The sequence below is a fragment of the Eubalaena glacialis genome, chromosome 4, assembly GCF_028564815.1.
Source record: "Eubalaena glacialis isolate mEubGla1 chromosome 4, mEubGla1.1.hap2.+ XY, whole genome shotgun sequence".
NCBI classification, from domain to species: domain Eukaryota; kingdom Metazoa; phylum Chordata; class Mammalia; order Artiodactyla; family Balaenidae; genus Eubalaena; species Eubalaena glacialis.
The window spans coordinates 106977485-106999714 of NC_083719.1; the positions used below are offsets into that span (position 1 = coordinate 106977485).

The 22230-nt window shown below is 35.9% G+C and overlaps 1 protein-coding gene across 1 annotated transcript in view; it reads right to left on the minus strand.

Annotated features, from left to right (window-relative positions):
• Positions 1 to 22230, minus strand: part of FBN2 (fibrillin 2) — a 245668-nt gene that overhangs the window by 31689 nt on the left and 191749 nt on the right. Inside the window, exons 34-45 of the mRNA XM_061188122.1 lie at positions 21352 to 21477; positions 15760 to 15882; positions 14779 to 14901; positions 12157 to 12318; positions 11361 to 11429; positions 10782 to 10907; positions 9470 to 9595; positions 8709 to 8861; positions 4642 to 4710; positions 3617 to 3742; positions 3310 to 3435; positions 1563 to 1688 (exon numbers count right to left, since the gene is read on the minus strand). Coding sequence (XP_061044105.1) covers positions 1563 to 1688; positions 3310 to 3435; positions 3617 to 3742; positions 4642 to 4710; positions 8709 to 8861; positions 9470 to 9595; positions 10782 to 10907; positions 11361 to 11429; positions 12157 to 12318; positions 14779 to 14901; positions 15760 to 15882; positions 21352 to 21477 — 1455 coding nt within the window. The remainder of the gene's footprint in view (positions 1 to 1562; positions 1689 to 3309; positions 3436 to 3616; positions 3743 to 4641; positions 4711 to 8708; positions 8862 to 9469; positions 9596 to 10781; positions 10908 to 11360; positions 11430 to 12156; positions 12319 to 14778; positions 14902 to 15759; positions 15883 to 21351; positions 21478 to 22230) is intronic.

Genomic DNA, 22230 nt, shown 5'->3' on the forward strand with positions numbered 1-22230 from the left:
TAGTGAGAGGTTTTAATGAATAGGTTCGCTTGTCAATTGTAAGGAAATCAATCTTTTGAGACACTAGAACCATTTGTTCTATTAAGCATTATAAATGCTCCCCCAGAAATTTTCATATCTTAATTTGATCAGCACAACAAAGGTAAACTTTAATTTCCTAAATTTTATGAATCAGTGGAATCTAAGTTGAAGTCTATTAGAGTTCAATTATTATTAGCCTTTGAAAAAATTGAATTAATATTTAGAAAGGTCATGGCATATAAGAGAGGAGACACTAGACTATGAATTCCAGGATGCTGAAAAGAAAAATAGGGTATTACTGTTCCTTAGGAAGGAAGCTTTGTTTAAGAGAGGTATTACCAAGGAGTCTAGCTGACTTTCATCATGGATGAATTGTTAGGACCAAGGACAGATTTTCACCATATGAATTTCTGAACCATAAATCTCAGGGTTTTTTTTTAGCAAATCATATCCTCCCTCTCAGAGAGAACAGCCAGGAGAAGCATATATAAGCAAGCAATCCCAGAAAGTTCATGCAAACAGGGCCGCATCCTCTGTGTGTCCTTTGCACAAGCATTCCCTAGAGAATTTTTCCTAGGACCACGGGAAATGTCTGCAGGGGAGCTCTTAGGAGGCACTGGAAGAATGGAGACGTTCTCCAGGTGGTCCTCATGTATGGATACGCCATAAAGGAAACTAGTTCTGCCGTTCTGCTGTACTGAAATCTGACCTTACGATTCACAAAGATAGTATCTTAAATACCAAAAGAGTAGATGCACAACTTTAGCTTTTTCTAAACTGGGAACATGATAATTATAAATAGCCAACTTTTAAATTTAATTTTCCTCCTGCAAGCGCAAAGTGCTTCAGTGGAGATGAGCCAGTGGCTGACATCAGATTTAAGGAGTTAAGCTGAGTTCCAAGGTGTCCAGCCCATCTGCTTTTGAAGTCTTATTAATCATCAGCTCAGCAAGTACTTACTGAACACAATTATTGCTTAACTAACTGTACATTAGCTACTGGGGCTTTTCAAAGTTCTGCTATCTTTGCTTCTAAAAATTGTTTTTAAGAGTTGAAAAGCAAAACAAGCAGATAAATCTCATGTATTCAATGATTCCGGTTAAAGAAGCATATGTACGTATGTGTGTGTTTATATATTCATTTCAAAACTGTCACCCTGCTACTACTCCCTTGTATTCTTGCATTCCAAAAGGCTTTCTTGAGTGGGAAGCCAAAAGGCTTTCTTGAGAGGGGGGTAAATGGGCAGCTGGTACCGTGGTGATCTCCACGTAACCCTGAGTGTCCCAGAGCTCAGGTTAATAAGCACGTGAAAGTCACCTGGGGGAAAAGGCTGTAAACACTGAACCCAAGAACATATTGTGGTGTGTCCTGCTTGCAAATTTTACATTGAATAAAACCATAAACAGTTTCACATAGCTCATTTTTTGTAAGACTGTTTCTGACAGAGACTTGGTAGTTACTTGTGGCGAGTGACCAAACTGTAATCTCTTCTGGAGTCTCAGCTCCACGTCACCCCCTGAAACTAATGTCCTCCTTCTTACCCATGCACATCGTCTGGTCCTGAGAAGCCTTAAAGCCATTGTGGCAGATACACTGGTAACTTCCTTGTAAATCCACACACAGGCCATGACTGCAAACATTAGGAATTTCTAAACATTCGTTGCGATCTAGCACAAAAAATAAAACACATGTTATACATATCTGATCTTTATTAAGATTCCTTCATTTTTTTCCACAGGCGCTGTTTCTATAATCTGCTATTAATTATTACAGACAGTCTGAAAGTGAACCATAACAACAGCTGAATCAAAATAAGCAAGGGTTTAAAAGTATCCAAACCTCTTTTCAAAAAATTTTAAATCATGCAATTTTTATATGCTGATTGGTATCTCAAGGACATTATTTTATTTTAGGTCCAATTCCAGGAAAATCCATTGAGAGACCTCTTCTTTTCCTAACAAAAGAATCTAAAAGATATGGTAAAATAGGTTCAATATGAATGAATAGATTTACTTAGAAAATCTTTTCAAAATTATCTTTTTTCTCTTTTTTTAATTGGAGTATAATTGTTTTACAGTGTTGTGTTAGTTTCTGCTGTACAGCAAAGTGAATCAGCCACACGTATACATATATCCCCTCTTCCTTGGATTTCCTTCCCATTTAGATCACCACAGAGCATTGAGTAGAGTTCCCTGTGCTATACAGTCTGTTCTCATTACTTATCTATTTTGTACATAGTAGTGTATACATGTCAATCCCAATCTCCCAATCCATCCTACCCTCCCTTCCCCCCTTGGTATCCATACATTTGGTCTCTATGTCTGTGTCTCTATTTCTACTTTGCAAATAGGTTCATCGATACCATTTTCTAGATTCCACATACATGTCCTAATAAAAATAACCAAGAGATCACTGAAAAACTCAAAGAGGAAATCAAAAAATACCTAGAAACAAATGACAATGAAAACACGACGACCCAAAACCTATGGGAGGCAGCAAAATCAGTTCTAAGAGGGAAGTTTATAGCAATACAATCTTACCTCAAGAAACAAGAAAAATCTCAAATAAACAACCTAACCTTACACCTAAAGCAACTAGAAAAAGAAGGACAAACAAAACCCAAAGTTAGTAGAAGGAAAGAAATAATAAAGATCAAAGCAGAAATAAATGAAATAGAAACGAAGAAAACAATAGCAAAGATTAATGAAACTAAAAGCTGGTTCTTTGAGAAGATAAAATTGATAAACCTTTAGCCAGACTCATTGAGAAAAAAAGGGAGAGGACTCAAATCAATAAAATTAGAAATGAAAAAGGAGAAGTTACAACTGACACAGCAGAAATACAAAGGATCATGAGAGAATACTACAAGCAACTCTATGCCAATAAAATGGACAACCTGGAAGAAATGGACAAATTCTTAGAAAGGTACAACCTTCCAAGATTAAACCAGGAAGAAACAGAAAATATGAACACACCAATCACAAGCACTGAAATTGAAACTGTGATTAAAAATCTTCCAACAAACAAAAGTCCAGGACCAGATGGCATCACAGGCGAATTCTATCAAACATTTAGAGAAGAGCTAACTCCTATCCTTCTCAAACTCTTCCAAAAAATTGCAGAGGGAGGAACACACCCCAGCTCATTCTACAAGGTCACCATCACCCTGATACCAAAACCAGACAAAGAAAATACCTTCTTTGATAGGAAAGCATGGACAGTTTTTAGTGCAGGAAGTGTAAAGAACATTGTGCTCAGTGTCAAAGAACGAGTCATTCTCTTTCTTACCTACACAGGCTCCATTGGGTGAAAGTTTGAAACCTGCAGCACACTCGCAGCGGTAGCTGCCGGGACTGTTGATGCAGTCGGCATTTCGCTGGCAGAGGTTATCACCGTTGCTGCACTCATCAATATCTGAAAGAGCAACAATTCCGTTTTTAAAACTTCGTTATTGCATCAGTATTATATTCACTTAACCAATTTGGTGATCAACTCCCAAATGCTGTAGAAGAAACAGTAAAAATCAGAAAACTGTCTAAAAACCGGTTATGTCTGCCAAACTTTTTTGGATAAGGTCACACATCATTCAGATTACCTTCACAGACCAGGAGCAGGTCATTGTAGCTGAATCCCGTAGGGCATTCACAGCGGAAACTGCCAATCTGGTTAATACACACACCATTTGCACAAATGCCTGGAATCTCTTTACATTCATCAATGTCTGCAATTGAACAGATGTGATCAAATATACAGGGTTCTGCTTAATGTATTCACCATAAAACCTTGAATAATACTATGTGTACACTGGAGTGAAAACACACACTCAGTGTCACAAAAATCAATTCTATACCAGTATGAATGATTTTGTGGTTTATGAAAGCATATAGACCATAAGATATTATATCCTTTGAACAGTGATGAAAAAAAATGAAGTAGTTGATCAAATATACCAAGTGATATTACTGTCAATATAGCAAATGAACTTCCTAGGGAATCAAGCTTCCTCTTAAGTTACATGTCAGGCTCCCCAAATTGCTATCAGTCATCTGATAAAGCCAGCTATGTTTTTTTAATTTTATGTCCTTTGTTATACATGCATTGATAATGGACACTTAAAATTATATTGTTTATTTAATCTTTGCGGAAGAAAAGTAGATTGTGCAACAGAAAGTACATTCAGGAGGAAGTGATTTATATAATTAATAATTCTGCAAATTCATAAGTAGATTGGGAGAAAGGAATACTGTAAAAATACACCCAAAACTTAAACGTATACTTATGAAAACAGACGGTAAAGGTTAAAATAAAGTGGATTATTTAGAGTCATGTAATACAATATTCATGAAGAGGAAAACTAAAGTTTCAGCTTGATATGTACGAAATCTTGAGATAGTCACATAACTATCATAACTCAATCACCAGACTATGTTGATGGACTAATCCCACTGTTAACACTTGGTTAGAGGCTGTAAACATGTTATTTCTTTCTTGTCTAACTACATTAGATCCAAATACAGATTATTATCTTTTATGGTACTTTAAACTTTAAAAACACTGAACAAATTTTTACAAAATGCTACGTGTTTGTATTAAAATAAACATAATTTAGAAAAAACTCACCAACAGCTTTTCCAGTGTGAATGTCAAAGGTGAATCCAGGAATATTTCCACATATGGTTTTAAAGTCAGCTTTAAAATATAAACAAAGCAAATGCACTCTTAAAATTCTCAAACTCCTTCAAAATAACATTTTACATAGTATTACTTTTACTGACAGATATATTTTATATTATTCACAATGAGACATTTTAATTTCAATTATATTTATTTGATAACAATGCCAGCTTCTGCAAGGAGTGAATCTAGGCATACTTTATCATTATTATTATTGCTATTCTTATTATTATCATCATTAACTTTTTACTGCTCTGATATTAGAAGTAAATCATTATGAGATTCAAAATATCTACTTTAGGCATTTAAATTCTTTTTATTTGGATATGGAGGGCTTTAAAAATGATCCGATTTACGTAGATTGAAAAACCAGGTTAGTGTACAAATTTAAAAAGGGATTAGAATTGCACAAAGGCATAGGCATGCAAAAATAATTTTGTAGTGGTGAAACATGTTAACAATGAGTAATGAATGAGACATAAATTTTGTCTTTTTTTAACATAAATGTCTATTTGTTGGAATGTGAAACTTGAGGCATCAAAAACAATGCATCGTGGAATAAAATAGAGACTATGAGAGTCACTCCACATAATTCACCAAACTAATAGTCTAATTTTTAAGAAGCATATTTCTTCTAATGCCCACTGCTACACACATGAATAAAACTCTTGAAAACAGTATCAAATAAACACATACTGCAGACTATACTCCAAGTGTTATCTGGGGAGGGACTCTGTCTATTTCATCCACCAATATTCACCAAGCATCCAGAACATATAGAGAGGCACATCACAGGTGCTCAATTTAATGGCTTCTAACTGCGTGGCAATATGCGAATTGTAATTTGTATACATCATCTCATTTAATCATCACTATAGGGACTTCCCTGTTGGTGCAGTGGTTAAGACTCCGTGCTCCCAGTGCGGGGGGCCCGGGTTCGATCCCTGGTCAGGGAGTTAGATCCCACATGCATGCGGCAACTAACAGTTGGCATGCCACAACTAAGGAGCCTGTGAGCTGCAACTAAGGAGCCTGCCTGCTGCAACTAAGACCCAGTGCAACCAAAAAGAAAAAAATAAATGATCGTCCTTATAACCATATCAATTAGTCACTGTCATCACTGATTTATTATCCTTATTTGGCATACAAGGAATCAGTTTCAGAAAGGATAAATAATCATGGCAGAGCTGTGATTTAAATACAGACCAGTCTATCAAACCTAAGCCCTTTACTTCCTCTCACCTAAAAAAGTAATATTTAATTCCCCAAACCAATGATTTTCAGTTTCTAACTGGTGAAGTTTTCAAATTACAGAATTATAAAAATGTTCCTATTTGTTTTTTTGGAACAAAACTAGGGCAAGATAGAGCTAAGAAAATCCACTTGTGCCAAAGCAATCTTAACACATTTTTGACTGGAGATGTATTATGGCCACAGGCATTAGTTTCTGCAAAAATCCCCCAGTCAATAATGTATTAAGAAAGAAGGACAAAGCTGGAGGTATCAAGATCCCTGGTTTCAAACTATACTACAAAGCTACCATCATCAAAACAGTATGGTGCTGGTACAAAAACAAACACATAAATCAATGGAACAGAATAGAGTCCAGAAGTAAACCCACACTTATGTGATCACTTAATTTATGACACAGGAGCCCAGATTGTACAGTGGGGAAAACACAGTCTCTTCAATAAATGGTGCTGGGAAAACTGTATAGACATTTGCAAAAGATTGAAACTGGCCACTTTCTTACACCATACAAAAAAATAAACTCAGAATAGATTAGAGACTTAAATGTAAGGCTGGAAACCATAAACTCCTAGTAGAAAACATAAGCAGTATGCTCTTTGACACTGGTCTTAGCAATATTTTTTTTGAATCTGTGTCCTCAGGCAAGGGAAAGAAAAGCCCTCAGGCAAGGGAAAGAAAAGCAAAAATAAACAAATGGGACTACATCAAATGAAAAACCTTTTGCACAGTGAAGGAAATCATCTACAAAATGAAAAGGCAATCTACTGAATGGGAGAAGATATTTGCAAATGATATATCCAATAAGGGGTTAATATTGAAATATACAAAGAATGGTCACAACTCAATATAAAAAATACAAATAATCTAGTTAAAAATGGGCAGAGGACTTGAATAGACATTTTTCCAAGGAAGACATACAGATGGCCAACAGACACATGAAAAGATGCTCTATGTCAGTGATCATCAGGGGAAGGCAAGTCAAAACCACAATGAGATATCACCTCACACCTGTCAGAATGGCTATTATCAAAAAGACCACAAATAACAAGTGTTGATGAGGATGAGGAGAAAAGGGAACCCTTGTGTACCGTTGGTGGGAATGTAAATTGGTGCAGCCACTATGGAAAACAGTATGGAGGTTTCTCAAAAAATTAAAAATAAAACTGCCATACAATTCAGCAAATCCACCTCTGAGTATTTACCTGAAGAAAACAAAACACTAACTCAAAAAGATATATACATTTTTATGTTCTCTGCAGCATTATTTACAATAGCCAAGATATGGAAGAACCTAAGTATCCACTGATGGATGAAGTGATAAACAAGATGTGATATATTGTATGTATATATACACACACACATATATATACACAATGGAATATTACTCAGCCATAATAATGAATGAAATCTTGCCACTTTCAACAACATAGATGAATCCAGAGGGCATTTTGCTAAGTGAAATAAGTGAGACCAAGAAAGACAAGCAATGTATGACTTCACTTATATGTGGAATCTAAAAAACAAAACAAATGAACAAAACAAAACAGAAACAGAATCATAGTTATAAAGAAAAACTGGTGGTCACCAGAGGGGAAGGGAGTTGGGGGTTGGGCAAAATAGATGTGAGGGATTAAGAGGTACAGATTTCCAGCTATAAAATAAATAAGTCACAGGAAAGTAATGTATCCATAAGGAATGGTCAATAAAATTGCAATAACTTTGTATGGGGACATATGGTTACTAGACTTATTGTGGAGATCAATCCATAATGTATATAAATGTCAAATCACTATGTTGTAATCCTGAGAATAATATTGTATATCAATTATACTTCAATTAAAAAAAAGAAAAAAAAGAGAAAATCCATTTGCCCACTGAATTTGAGCCACTGAGAAAGGGCCCATATGTCACTTTTCACCATGTCTCTCCTTAATTTCATCATGTTAAATGAAACATTTTAATAAATATACCCTAAGTAATACTGTATTTGGTAACAAATGTATAACCATTGTTTCTTATTTGTCCTATTGGTTCAACTCTTAGTATCTACAACTATTAAGAGTGATCCCTTCTCAGGTCATAAAAGAACCTGAGTGGGCAACAATTTTAAGACGATTTTTTTGCTCTTGTCTCTATTATCGTTCAGTTTTTCTTTCAAAAGAATCTGTGCTTGGAGAAAAATTTGACTGTGTAAAGACCAGCTCTCTTTTCTGCCTAAAAATTTCAGGTAGGTTTGAGGGAAATGATGCATAAGGAAAACTTTGACACTACATTGCTTTTATGTTAAGTTTGCTCATCAAATCCAATTTTTGCATATTTTCTAAGGTCGAAATAAAAAGATACTTACTGAGCTTGCTGGACTTTAAATGACCACAAATTTTTAAATCAAAATGACACCTTCTAAATATAGCACAATGACACACAATAGTTTCTCAATAAATACTTGTTTTATGAATAAAAGAATAATTAAGCAGCATGGTTTAAGATAATGAGTTTAAATGGACTAGCGTTATAAATCTTAATTTCAGCAATGGGGCTTATTTTCAGGATCCAGACTCCTACTCAACAGACATCTCAGGAATTAGTGTTTGAATCCCAAAGAGGGCTGCTTGAGAAACCGAGCCATATGAGCTCTTGGATATTTCCAGAACAGAGTGTGTCTGCTTTCCGTACTTTTAGTACTTTTTGCTTTTCCTCTACCATTACATGTATACCTGTGTCACTGATTCGGCCTTCAGCAGAAGCAGGAGCTGTGTGCTTACCCGTTCCTGGCGTTGGGCATGGCTCACAAGGTTTGTTCCAGGCTTTGCCCACATTGTATGTGCAGCAGCACATCCTCTTTGTCACATTAAAAGGCAACTCATTCTCACAAGTGGTTCCATTATAGCTTCGGTAGCAGAAGCTTTTTCTCATGTCTACATAGAGAAAAACAAGTAAGCCAACCAATCCTATCAGCAAGCAGCTAATAGCAAACCCCACACACCTGGACACACCAAACTTGCTCGATTAACTCTGAAAATTTTCACGGTCGTTTGGAGGTATCTTAAAATAATTCCTTAAGCTGAACACAAATCATTTTTAGATAAGCATCTTTCCTGTTTTTAAATAAGGGGTTTCATTTACAATTTTCAAGGGGGGACAAAGTTAATAGATACTTCTCTATTCAAATGCATTTATTTAATTTAAAAAGCATTACATGTTAAATTTTAAATGTTCTCTTATTCATAAAATAATGTTCACTTTACATGAATGGAAAATAAAAATTATTTAAGAATATATATTTACAATATTTGATGAAATTTTCTACCTGACTCATGCTTTGTAACATGCAACTACGTAGCCAAAGTTCAAAAATATGATACAGACCCAGAAGTTTATAAGACTTTGAAATACTTCACTATTCATAAAGATTTAACTTCCAAACTTTCTGAATAATAATTCTGAGATGTAAGTATCTGAGAGATAACTGTTGGCCAGGAAGCCAGCAACTGTGACCTAATCAATCTCAGAGACCTTTACCTACCCATACAGTTGTGGCCTCCATTGACCTGCATGTATTCAGGTGGGCAAATGCAGGTGTAATTTCCCAGGGTGTTGTAGCAAGTCCCAGGTCCACACACACCAGGATGTGCAAAACACTCATCAATATCTAGAGGATGCAAGAATATCCATTAATTAGTAAATATTTTCCCCACGAATTTATATCACTTAAACTACTGAACAAAGCATATGGCTGATTCCCCAATTTCATATTTTTATAGAATTTATCTTATTTTTATAAAATTTGGAATTTAAAGCAATTACATAGGAAATGCCCCCAAATATGCATTTACATGATATAAAATATGTCCTCCTTCTGAAGAATTAAAACCTAACATTCAAAAATAAAGATGATCAAAATAAACTATTCCAAAGTGGCAAAAAATAAATGGCACCTATACTTTTTAATTGAAATTTCATATTCTTCAAATGGAATTGCTTTAAAGCTACTTTACTCTTATGTCATTGAAAACCAAATTTTAGTGTCAACTTTAAACTGAATGCAGTTAGGAAAGCCTTTTTCTTTATAGCTCCTTTCAAATTAGCACCCATTCAGAGATGCTAGAAGTAGCACAGCTGCTGGGTATTCTCCTTATTAAATCACATTTCTTCCAGATGCATTTACCTAACATGTTCCAAAAGAAAGGTTATAATGGAAACAATTACATTACATGTTTAATGTTCATTTTTTAGAAGCATGCATTCATTCATTCCATAAATAAATACTGAGATTCTACTGTAAGCTAGAACTTGTAGCTATAAAGATGAAATAGATGTGGACCTTGCTTCAAGAAGCTCCCAGTCTAGTGGGGAGACAGGCCTCTAAAAGGATGATTACACCGCCATGTGAGAAGTTGGGGATGGAACCAAGAAAGGCATCTGCATAACCTTTGAACTGCTTCATACTATGTTGTCCAATATTTAAAAGTTACTGAAAATATTAGCCTAATGGTTGCATTTCAAACTTACCTATTTTGCTATATAAAATATAATTTATTGGTATTTGAACTAATAACTTATTTTGATACTGAATGTTTTCATACTATTCCAGCTTACCCCACTTATTACCAACCCATTTACTCAGAGAAAAATAATGGTAAATTGTGGCAAATAATCTGTAAATTAATTTATCTATCATCATACAACTCAGCAGCATTGATAGGAAAAGAAAAAAGCTATGAACCAGTCTCAACATATCCTTTGATAAAATTTGAAGATGGACCCTTTTCTCCAGGCCTGACCAGTAATTTTGTTTTAAATAGCACTAATGATTTTTAGGTATAAATTTATCTCACCTTCACAAATGCGGGTTTCCTCACTGAGGTAGTAGCCTTGAGGGCACTCACACTGGAAGCTCCCGAAAGTGTTGATACAGTTTCCACCCTGGCAGAGACCTGGTAACTCCTGGCATTCATCAATATCTGCAAAAGGGGAGACAGCTCAGATACCATCAGGAAAGACCAGAGTTACTATGAGAGCTTTCAAATGTGTGATACTGTAAGACCTGCAGACTTCCACACATCCAAGTGAATGCACGCTTAGATGGGAGGTTTATTCTGACCATGAACTTTCTTGGCTTTGTCATGGAACTTTGCTATAATCTGAGAAGAGTAATTACAGCAAGCTGAGGGTGATTCAAGTTGGGGATAATTATAAAAAGACTTTCTCTGCAGAACAATCACACATCAGGTCACTGCAATGGGTCAAATCTTTCTGATTTACAAATGGTTATTCAGCAGACTGGTAATTGCTCATCTGTAATTTTGCAAAATAATCTTGTTGGGACTGTTCCACACCAACTTTTCTACCAGATTTTCTCTAAAGTAAGTTCTTTACCTTGTTTAAATCTGGTTGACAATTAGAGGTATGCTCACCTTCTAAGATGATTGTGATGGGGTTAGGTCTGAAGCCTTCACCTCCAGGACACAAAGTGTAATATTCAGCTGCAAAACAATGGAAAAAAAGAAATTTGATACCTGTGTGCAAGAGGCTGACAATGAATTAGCACTTAACAACTGCCAGGCTCAAAGCACACATCCTAAGGGGTGTATCTACATTTTCCTTAGTGCCTTTTCAAATACATTATCTTTAGAAGTACATTACATTTTACTTGAAGTAAGATCATTACTTCATAAATTATATACAAAGTAGAATAACAAAATCCATTTGCTTTTCATTAAAGAAAAAAATTATTTTCAGACAAGTTATATCACAACCTTTTTGGCTAGTAAATAAAAACTAAAAGACTCAACAATTCAAAAGTTTCCCCTATGTTCATATCAGGACATACATTTCAATTTAAGGCATCATATGACTGGACTTGAGGAATACAACTCATCTATGAACCTGAACTAAAACAACTGTGGAAAAGAACCAGGAATGGCCTTTATCTGTGACACCAGGGAGAATTGATATTATCATCATTCATATTGGATTGTGGTTCAAAACCATTTTTTCTTTTTAGCATTATCAAGAAAAACAGTAAGAAGAGAGGAATTCAGATTCCTTTTATATGACATACTCTTGGCTGGTTTCAGCACAATCATGGAAAGTAGTCCAGATTCAAAGTTCTGACCCTCACTACCTCCCTCACCCCCTAGCAGCAGAAGAAAAGGGCAGCTAGTCCTCAGCTACCAGCGTTTCCTTCCTCTTCTTCCGTCCCATACTCACTGCTGTTGACAGGGGGGCAGGTCTCGCAGGGGTTCCCCCAGGCCTTCCCCAGAGAGCAGCAGCAGGACGAGCGGCTGACGCCCACCCCAATCTCAGTGTTGCAGGAGAGACTCCCGTCGCCCCGAGGACCGAACTTCAGGTAACAGTTGCCCACGCGATTGTCTGCAGGGCAACACAAGAGCTTAAAATTGTCCTTATCAGAGTAAGAATGCCTTCTTTGGAGAATGGTCACTCAAATGATGAAATTCAAATTCTGTACATTAATCCCCAGAACAGAATAATCTCTTGCTTTAAACTTTTTCAACACTGAGTTGCAGGAATTAAATAAATGACACTTTCCTACGTCTAGACATCCCTATAGATCATGGACTAAACAAGATAGTAAGCAATTACTCATCTGGGACATTCTGGACCTTTAATAATATGATTGCAAAAAATGTTTCCTTATATGTTTATGTATAACTGATTCACTTTGTTATAAAGCAGAAACTAACACACGATTGTAAAGCAATTATACTCCAATAAAGATGTTAAAAAAAAAGTTTCCTATAATCAATCTATAGCATGAGTTTATCAATAAAGGGAGTGAAATCCAATATAAGTTAATTTAAAGCAATGTGTCCTATCACTGAAATATTGATAACGCCATCTCCTTCCTCTCCTCCCCATAATCTTCCTTCTCCCACAGTTTAGTTTCAACTTGCACATTGAGTTTTGCAGGTTTTGGGAAAGCGAGTCTGTAACAACTTTAGGGAAGCTACTTAAGAGATCAATGAATCTCAGACTTTGTCTTGTCTCTATCTATAATTACCATCTAGATCACCTCATTAGTTCCATGACTTTAAATACTATCAAATTTGTGGTTCCATCTTTCACCTCTCCCCTGAACTCAGATCTTTCTGCCATGTGCCTAGTATTTGATTTCTCCTCTTAGATGTCTAAGGTATTTTAGAGTTAACACGTCTAAAATCATACTTGATACGCTTTCCTCCACGTACAAAACCTGCTCCAATCCTCTCCCAGGCTTCTGCGTTTTCAATAAACAGAACCTCCAATTTTTTAATTGCTCAGGCCCTATACCTTGCAGTCAAACTTTGAATCCTTACTATCATGCCTTATTCAATCCAGTAATAAGGTCTGTCAACACTACTTTCAAAATATATCTGGAATCTGATGACTGACTACTGCTTCCAAATCACTACAACCTGAGTTCAAGCCACCATCATCCCTCACCTGGACTATTGCAATTGTTTCCTAACTCATCTCTGGACCCAACTATAGTCTATTTTTCCCACCATAGCCGGAGTCATCCTTCAGAAGCATTACCTTGGGTCGGGCCACTCCCAGTGGTGTCCCACCTCAATCAGAGTAAAATCCAAAGTCCTTATTTCAGTCTACCAAGTAGTTTTCATCTCCAGCTGCACATTATAATCACTGGGGCAGCTTTTTATTATTTTACTTTTCTCTTTTTTTTGTTTTTGTTTTTGTTTTTGTTGCTGAATCTCAGGTGCAGACAGAGGTGTTAACTCATGGTTCTGCTCTCACTAGGCCTGTATTCATTCATCCTTCCTTCCTCCTTCCCTCCCATTCTCTCTCTTTTATCCCTGCTCTCCATTCTCATTCCTCATCCCCTACCCAACCATATGAATGTGTTTAATATTATTTTTTTGGTCTGTGCTCCTGCAAAATTAGTGTTTTTGTTTTCGTGTGCACATTTTAAATTTCTATAAATGGTATTTCGTCGTATACCTCATTCCATCTTTATAACATCCAATCCGTCAACTCCACAGTATTCAACTGTGATTTCTTTTTCAATCTATCCACTCTCCAAATATGGCTTCTAAATTCTTGCCACTGAAAATAATGAGGCACTGAATATTTTTCCTTATGTTTCCGTATGGGACTGTAAGTTACTTTATTTGATATCTAAAGCCCAGAGAGGAACTGCTGGTTCACAGAGTTTGCATATTCTTAGCCTTTGGTATCAGGAAAAACAGTCCTTGTTATCTGCCATATGCATCCAGTGAACCTTTTTAATTTTTTATATTTGTAAGTCATTTTGAAAATAATTTGCAGAAGAAAAAGGCACAAACAACCTTACTAGAAATTTTAATGGGAATTTAATCATAGCTAACTCAAATTTTATTCTATATTTTCTTGGTTTTGAAAAAACATATACCTGAAACGGTCCTATAAATGCCATTAACTGCTTGCCTGTCAGCTGTCATGCATAAACCTGAAACATACTCATTTTGTAAAACTGATTCCACATCTGTCCTGGCCAATGTACTGGACAGGGAGCCAGGCAACTCGGGATACTGCTTCAGCTCTGCCATTTGCAAGCTCTGAGACCTTGAACAAATGACTGCACCTCTAGGGCCCTGGTTCCCAAGTCTGTGAGAGGAGGTGGTGGGAGCAGATGTCTCAAAAATTCCTGTTCCAAAATATATTGGAAGATAAGCAGGATAAAAGTGACCATATATTTTGGTAATCTAGAGTTTCTTAAGGTAAAGGACTACTATTTTGTTCTCAAGTTAATTGTAGTAAATGGTCATCACAAGAGAGTATGAGTATTTAACTCTATGTACTTCTATTCATTTGTTTCATATAGCTTTTGCTTACCAACACAACCCACACCGGTGGGGTTCAGCTGGAAATCGGGTGGACAGTTACACTCATAGCGACCAGGAGTGTTGACACATAGGCCGTTCACACAGTTTATTGGATCTGCACATTCATCAATATCTAGGAAAAACATTTAAAATGCCCACATTAACATCTTTACTTTCCTTGTGCCTACTGCTGTTCCAAAGAATTTGGTGGAAATTTTACAAGTCAGTAGACTAAAAATCTTTAGGAGGGACTCAGAACAATGAAATAAAAATGAAATACTTGTATACACCTAAAGCAGTTTCCATAGATCAGTCACACAGTATTCATGATGATATCATTTAATATCCTTAGTAAATAAATTATAATGAATGTTGCAATTCTGAAGAAAAACATTTTATCACTGTTTGCTTAGACTTAAACATAGGTATTATATACTTGTACATATATGTGGACATCATAAATATATACAAAGAAATACTTTACTAATTTTGTGTTGGATATTTAATATTAAGTTGTTTATATTACAATGGATCAATTCCATAGTTAAAAATAAATGTATCAGCCAAGGGAGAAAGGGGTGGGCTGTGAGGAATTGGGAGACTGGGATTAACACATATACATTATTGACACTATGTATAAAATAGACAACTGATGGGAACATACTGTATAGCACAGGGAACTCTACCTAATGCACTGTGGTAACCTAAACGGGAGGGAAGTCCAAAAGGGAGGGGATATCTGTCTGTGTATGGCTGATTCATTTTGTTGTGTAGTGGAGGCTAACACAACATTGTAAAGCAACCATACTCCAATAAAAATTAATAAAAAAATAATAAAACGATAAATGTATCAGAATGTAATTTTCTTTTTCAAAAAAATGCATAGCCCAAGGCATAGCAGGCTAAGCAGAAATTTGAGGAACTTCTATATCTAGCACAAAATGTTCATTTCAACTAATAAGAACACAATTAAGCCCTTAACTGGCCATACCTGTACAGTTCCCTCCGGTTCTGTCCAATTCGTAACCATCATCACAGATACAATGAAACATTCCAGGCAAATTATTACATGTTCCAAAGACACAAATATTTTGGAAGGAGCATTCATCGATATCTGGAGATTAAAAAAAATAGTAATCTCTTGATTACAAAGACATTTAGATTTACTGTATGATATTAATAAATTATTCTATCTCCTCAGATGTTTTCATGCAGCAAAAGATTTTCTTTTTCTTTGACCAGGGATGTCACGTAAATGGCAAGCAACTAATGTTCATATGGGGCAGAAATATGAAAGAATATTATCTTATTTTATTGACAGTATTTTACTGTCTTGGGCTGTAAAATACTTAAGAAAAAAATTGGCTGAGGGCATAAAAACTTTTTAGAAATTAAATATGAACGTGTTAAAGCAATAAGATTGTAAAAAATTAAAGATAAAAACAAATTCAAAGATTCTAATAATTAAGTGAAAAGAGCAGATGTTTTATAAACATCTACCACATACAAAATATACAACATAAATATTTTAAATATTAAATATATCTTTTAAATTATTTAAGTTTAATTTTTTTTAACTTCTTTTTTATTATATTATATAATCTGATCTGTTATAATAAAATCAGTTATAAACAGGGAAAGAAGTTTTTTCCCAGTAGTGTATAATAAGATCATCCATTGCCCCACATTCCTCCAAATCTCATTAAGATATCTCTATTGGACTGAAATCATAAATTCAGTTTATGAAAGTCTTCCATGAAGCTTTAACTCAAAATAAACAAGAAGTTATTACTCCTCCCTCATTCATATGAAAATGAAGGCACAGTGTGCCTGTACAGCTGTAGAAGTAATCTGTATTTCTACTCATAGGAAGAGGATGGACATTTTTGTACACAAATTACCTCATATTCTGAGAATGCAGACCAGGCATGCCATTTTAGGCTAGACTAGACAAGTCATTCTAAAATGCTGTCTTGAGACAGTTATATCTTAAGTATAAACGGGTCTGTTGGTCATTCATGATTGTCAAAATAAAGCATTTCAACTATCTCATATTTAAAGTATGGTTCAAATTGTGTCTAGAAGTTCAATTGATGTGTAAAGTTGTCTTTACTTGTGTTGGGGCAATAAACAAAGTTATTCTTTTTATATAAATCAGTAAAGACTCATTAAGTTAGTTTATAATTGAGTTGTGTTAATCTATAAATTGAAATGGAATTGTACTATCAGCCTTCTGCGTATGCATTTTACTTTTAAGTGAACTTTATTAGAAATAACTTCCATTTAAATAACATAAAAGTTGCATGGAATAAGGTATTTTAAGAGAATACTGTCTTGTTTTTATAAAATTGATGCATATTCAGAAATTTGAACAATACAGAAAAGTGGTGATAGGAAACAGAAAAGATAGGAAACACAGAAAATAAGATAGCAAGAACAAAAATCACTCAAAAATGCTTCTATCCAGAATTATCATTGTAATTGGATGAACACCATTCCAAATATTGATATTTCTCAATGCATATTCACAGAAAGTAAACCTGAAACAATTTCCATGCATCAGATCAATTTTTCATTATCTCAGTATCTTCTAAAATGCTTTCTAATGTTAAGAATTGATGAAAACACTAAAACTGTATCATCTTTTGGCTTTATGCTAAAATTCAAACACAATTTTAAGACAGTATTAATGGATTCTATACAATGATGATTAACAATTAGCATCCATATATGCTTCCAACTCATTTTTGTTATTCATATTATTTTCACTTTTTAAATGTTCATGGCATTTACCATAATCTCTACAGTATTTAGTACTAATTCTTTAAAGGAATCAATAATGTTTTTATTGTCACTTCTCCATTTATTTCTTGATTGGCTGTTTTTCATTGCTGATAAGTTGTGTGTTTCTTTTGTTTTTGTTTGTTTTTTTTTTGCCCAAGACAAGAAGGGAGAGCCCACAGGTGGTTTCTTTCTGAATTATTTCACTTGTCAGGATATGTCTATTGTCTTTTTTTTAATATAAATTTATTTATTTTATTTATTTATTTTTGACTGCGTTGGGTCTTCGTTGCTGCGTGCAGGCTTTCTCTAGTTGCGGTGAGCAGGGGTTACTCTTCATTGTGGTCTCATTGCGGTGGCCTCTCTTGTTGCGGAGCATGGGCTCTAGGCGCGAGGGCTTCAGTAGTTGTTGTGCACGGGCTTCAGTAGTTGTGGCGCATGGGCTCTAGAGTACAGGCTCAGTTGCTGGCGCAACTGGCTGAGTTGCTCCTCGGCATGCCAGATCTTCCCGGACCAGGGCTCGAACCCGTGTCCCCTGCACTGGCAGGAGGATTCTTAACCACTGTGCCACCAGGGAAGCCCTGTCTATTGTCTTTATAATTAACTAACTCTGAGGTATAACATTCTTGTCACATGTGTCCTTATAACTGTGAGGGCAGCATTCTAATGTGTGTTGGTACTGAATGTTTGTTTTGTTCATGACTTGCCTTTTCTATCTGCAGTTTGAAGAATCTCTATTACTTAAGTTGACAAATTCAATAAGGCTAAATATAAATGATTTACTTCTTCCTGTATATTCAGTTCCTTCTTCTATTTCAGGAAAATGTTTGGTTGTTTAATACTTTTTTTCTATTCAATTTTTAGGGACTCTTCACTTCAGAAACACCCATTATACTTAAGTTTATGGTCTTTGTCTTTTCTCTAATAGTGTTAATTTAACCTCTCCCCCTTTTTTTTCACTGTGATTATCTCACGTCCATTCTCTATGGTAGTAATTACATTTTCATCTCCTCTGTTCTTTGCTGTGTCTATTTAATTGTTCTCTTATTTTGCTGCATTGGTCCACGTTTTTTGTTTCCCTTAACTCTGCAATATCTCTTTTTGTCTTTTTTTCTGTTTTTATAATCACTTTGAACTTGTTCAATCATATGTTTTTATTAAGGTTGTCTGTGGTACAGTATACCTATGCGAAATTTGCTCTTGTTCCTTGAGTAGTTTTCCTCTACTCTGGATTGATTATTTATCTGCTTTTTGTATGCTTTTTTGTTGTTGTTGTTTCCATAGAACACCTGCACAGTTGCCGTTGTTTCAGTTTGTTTACACAGTACTTGGTCAGCTCTTTCAAGAGTTTTATATACAGTTGATGCTTGAACAACATACATTTGAACTGTGCAGGTCCACTTATACATGGATTTTTTTCAATAGTAAATACTACAGTGTATGTAGTACAACTACACTATCTGCAGTTGGTTAAATGTGTGGACATGGAACCGCGAATGCGGAGAACTGTGAACACTGAGGGCCGACTACAAGTTATACACAGATTTCCCCCCGTGCTGAGGGTAGGTGTCCCTAGCCCCCATGTTATTCAAGTGTCAACTGTACTCTGATACAGTTTAGATGGAGCTGCTCGACATGCTCCCTTCTCTTTTGATTTGGGCTTTCTTTGGAAGACAGCTTGGGGTATGGGTTTCATTATAGCTTCTATTCTGTGGCCCAGAGTTTCATAAGGTGGGGGAAGAGGAGAAATACGGATGGGAGGACCTCCACTGGGCTCTGTGGGCTCTTTGTTGGTGAACCTGGCCCCTGCTCTCTCTTTGGAAATCATACGAAATGCTCTGTGTCTGGGTTTACTCCATCTGATGGAGTCCTAACCTGTCCCTGAGGAGGTTCTTGCAGGTTCTGTACTTTCCCATTTTGGTGAAGAATACTGGGAAATGGCCAACTCCAGCAGTTTTTTAAACTCTATAGAAATTCTGAGAATTTATGATTAGAGCTAGATGCTGAGTGGAAAATGTTGATTAGAGGATCAATTCAAAGGGGCATCAATTTATAATAAGATGGGAAAATATCAAGGAATTAAAGTAATAAATTCAGGATAAACTGTCTAGATGTACCAGATCTCATAGAAAGAGAGAAGACAAAACCAAGGAGAAACAGGCAGAACCATGGAATTACATTTTGGGGATCTCAAAATTTGGCATCTGGTTAAATGGAGCAGAGGGTGAGCTACATGTGTGCCACTCTCAGGTGCCCTGGCAACTGGGATTTCTCTCCATGGAAACAACATATTTTGGGGAAGTACAGTAAACAGAAGCTATTTGGCATCACCTTGAGGGAGGTTCTCGGAGAAGTTTTGGAAGACCCCTAGGCCACAAATAATGGAACAGAATTATGAAAGGGAAATGCTGTCTTATGTATAAAGGATTAATTTTGAAATTTTATGTTGGCAGAAGTGTCTGGCTACTGCTAACTTGTCCCTTTTCCCACCAATTCTTGTCAAGCTGACGTGGGTAATAAATCATGTAATTCCATAAACACATTGACTCACAGTTTCTACTAATTGACTTCAGTGCTTAGAAGGAACCAGGACTAGGAAAAAAATAAAGCTCATTCTACAGCTGCCTTGTATAAAATGGTTTAGATTCTGCCCAACCTAGCAGGTCAAAGTAGTAGCATGAATACTTTCAGTTTCTAATATCATCTTCCCGGAGACTCCTATTCATCCTCTCATTCTGATTCTCTCCAAATTGGTAGATATTTATGGAAATTTCCATGATCTTTAATGGTAGATATTTATGGAAATTTCCATGATCTTTTAGGCACACTTTCTTTCTTCAGTGACACTTCTGGTGGTGGGGCAGAGTCAGGCTCTACTCCAAGCTACCCCAGATTGTATAAGTTTTGTTTGGTTGATGCTGGTGAAGTGTGTGTGTGTGTGTGTGTGTGTGTGTGTGTGTGTGTGCATGTGCTGGCATTTACTATTTCTGTTCATTTGATTAGATACTCATGTAGGGAAAGCCTGTAATCTGGTTTCATTTTATAATCTTTGCTAGCAGTTAGCCTGAGTTTTTTTCCTAAGGTTTTCTATGAATCACTAATTTTGTTAAAACCTTATGGCATATGAATTGTTTTCAATCCTCTTCCTTTATTTACATTTTCATGTACTCTTATGAACACAATGATGGCCCAAACTCTATGTAATGTGAATTGAGTCTCTAATGTAAAAGAAAATCCAAATTCTTTTTCTTGGAAAGATATCACACTAGTCACGAAGTCCCATTTCTAGGAAAGGGGGTGATGTCATAACTTAGAGGCAGGAGACATGACTATTAAGCAAAAGGTGCAGCTCTTGATGAGTCCCTGAAGAGGACTTCCAGTCCCAGACATACAGACAGTTGACTAAAGCATAAAGGTAATGCCAAAAATGAGCTACTTAGATTTTGATAAACACATTAAATAGCAGTGATTGAGGTACACAATATATTTTAAAAGCTGAACAGTTTATCCACATTTCATTCATTTAGTGATAAAAAAAGAAATAGTTTTAAAAAAAAAAACGAATAAGCCGAAGTTCCAACTCTTGGCTCTTGGCCCTTGGCCAGGAAAACTTCGTAAGAGATGAAAGCCACCTTCATCATTATTCATTCGGCAAAATAATCCATGCTTAAACAAATGACTTTTATGTGTGCAGCATGTGCTGTGTATTCTGCTTCCAGGTGGAGCCTGTTCAGCCCTTTTTGTGGTTTCATTTGCTGTAGTTGATCCAACTTGGAAATGAGTTGGAATCCTGGTGACCCACCTTGGCAGGATCTGCTGTCTGAGGCTGGAGTGAAGCCCATCTCACACTCGCAGCGATATGCACCCGGGACGTTGAGGCATTGTCCATTCTCACAGAGATTTATGTTTTCTGCACACTCATCAACATCTGTTGAAGGAGCAAATTACATCTCTATTAAGTTCCAAATCTCATGACATTTTTTTCTTTGCTCTATAACTAAACCAGTCTCACTGGCTTGAGTTAGTGCTCATCAACATCAAACAACAATTATCCATATACACCTAAATAAGGGTATACAACTTGACAGTAGAGCTGTTTATGCCCTAACATTCAATTCCATTATGATAAACAGGAGGAACGAGGTGTCTCTCACATCTGTCTCAGTTCTCTTTAATGCTAATTTGATGCATCTGTGTTACACCAACATCATTTAGATATAACCAAGAACATTGGAATTAATCTTAAAATGGCGTTAATTCATTTGAAAACATTACAGTACTAAAATGAACAACTTTTTCACTAGTTCAAGTATTTTTAAGCAAGTAAGGGACACTCTATGGGAGTGAGGAAAGTTTCTTTCATGCCATTACAATCTCATTAAAATATTCTTATTTTAATTACACAAATGAGTATTATTCATAGAACTTAAAGACAATTTCTTTGATTCTATCAAACGGAAAAAGGGGGGAAGGGAAGAAACCAATGTTTATTGAGGGCCTAACATTTGCCAGAGAGTGTGCTAGCTGCCTGACATTCATGTTTTCACTTAGTTCACCAACCCTGTGAGGTTTAGAAGAGGAAGAACCCGAGGCTAAGAGGAGGCGACTGATGCCTGGGAGTCACAGTGATCTAATCTGCAGCTGAGCCAGGGTCTAGGTCCAGCTGTGTCTGATACCAAGG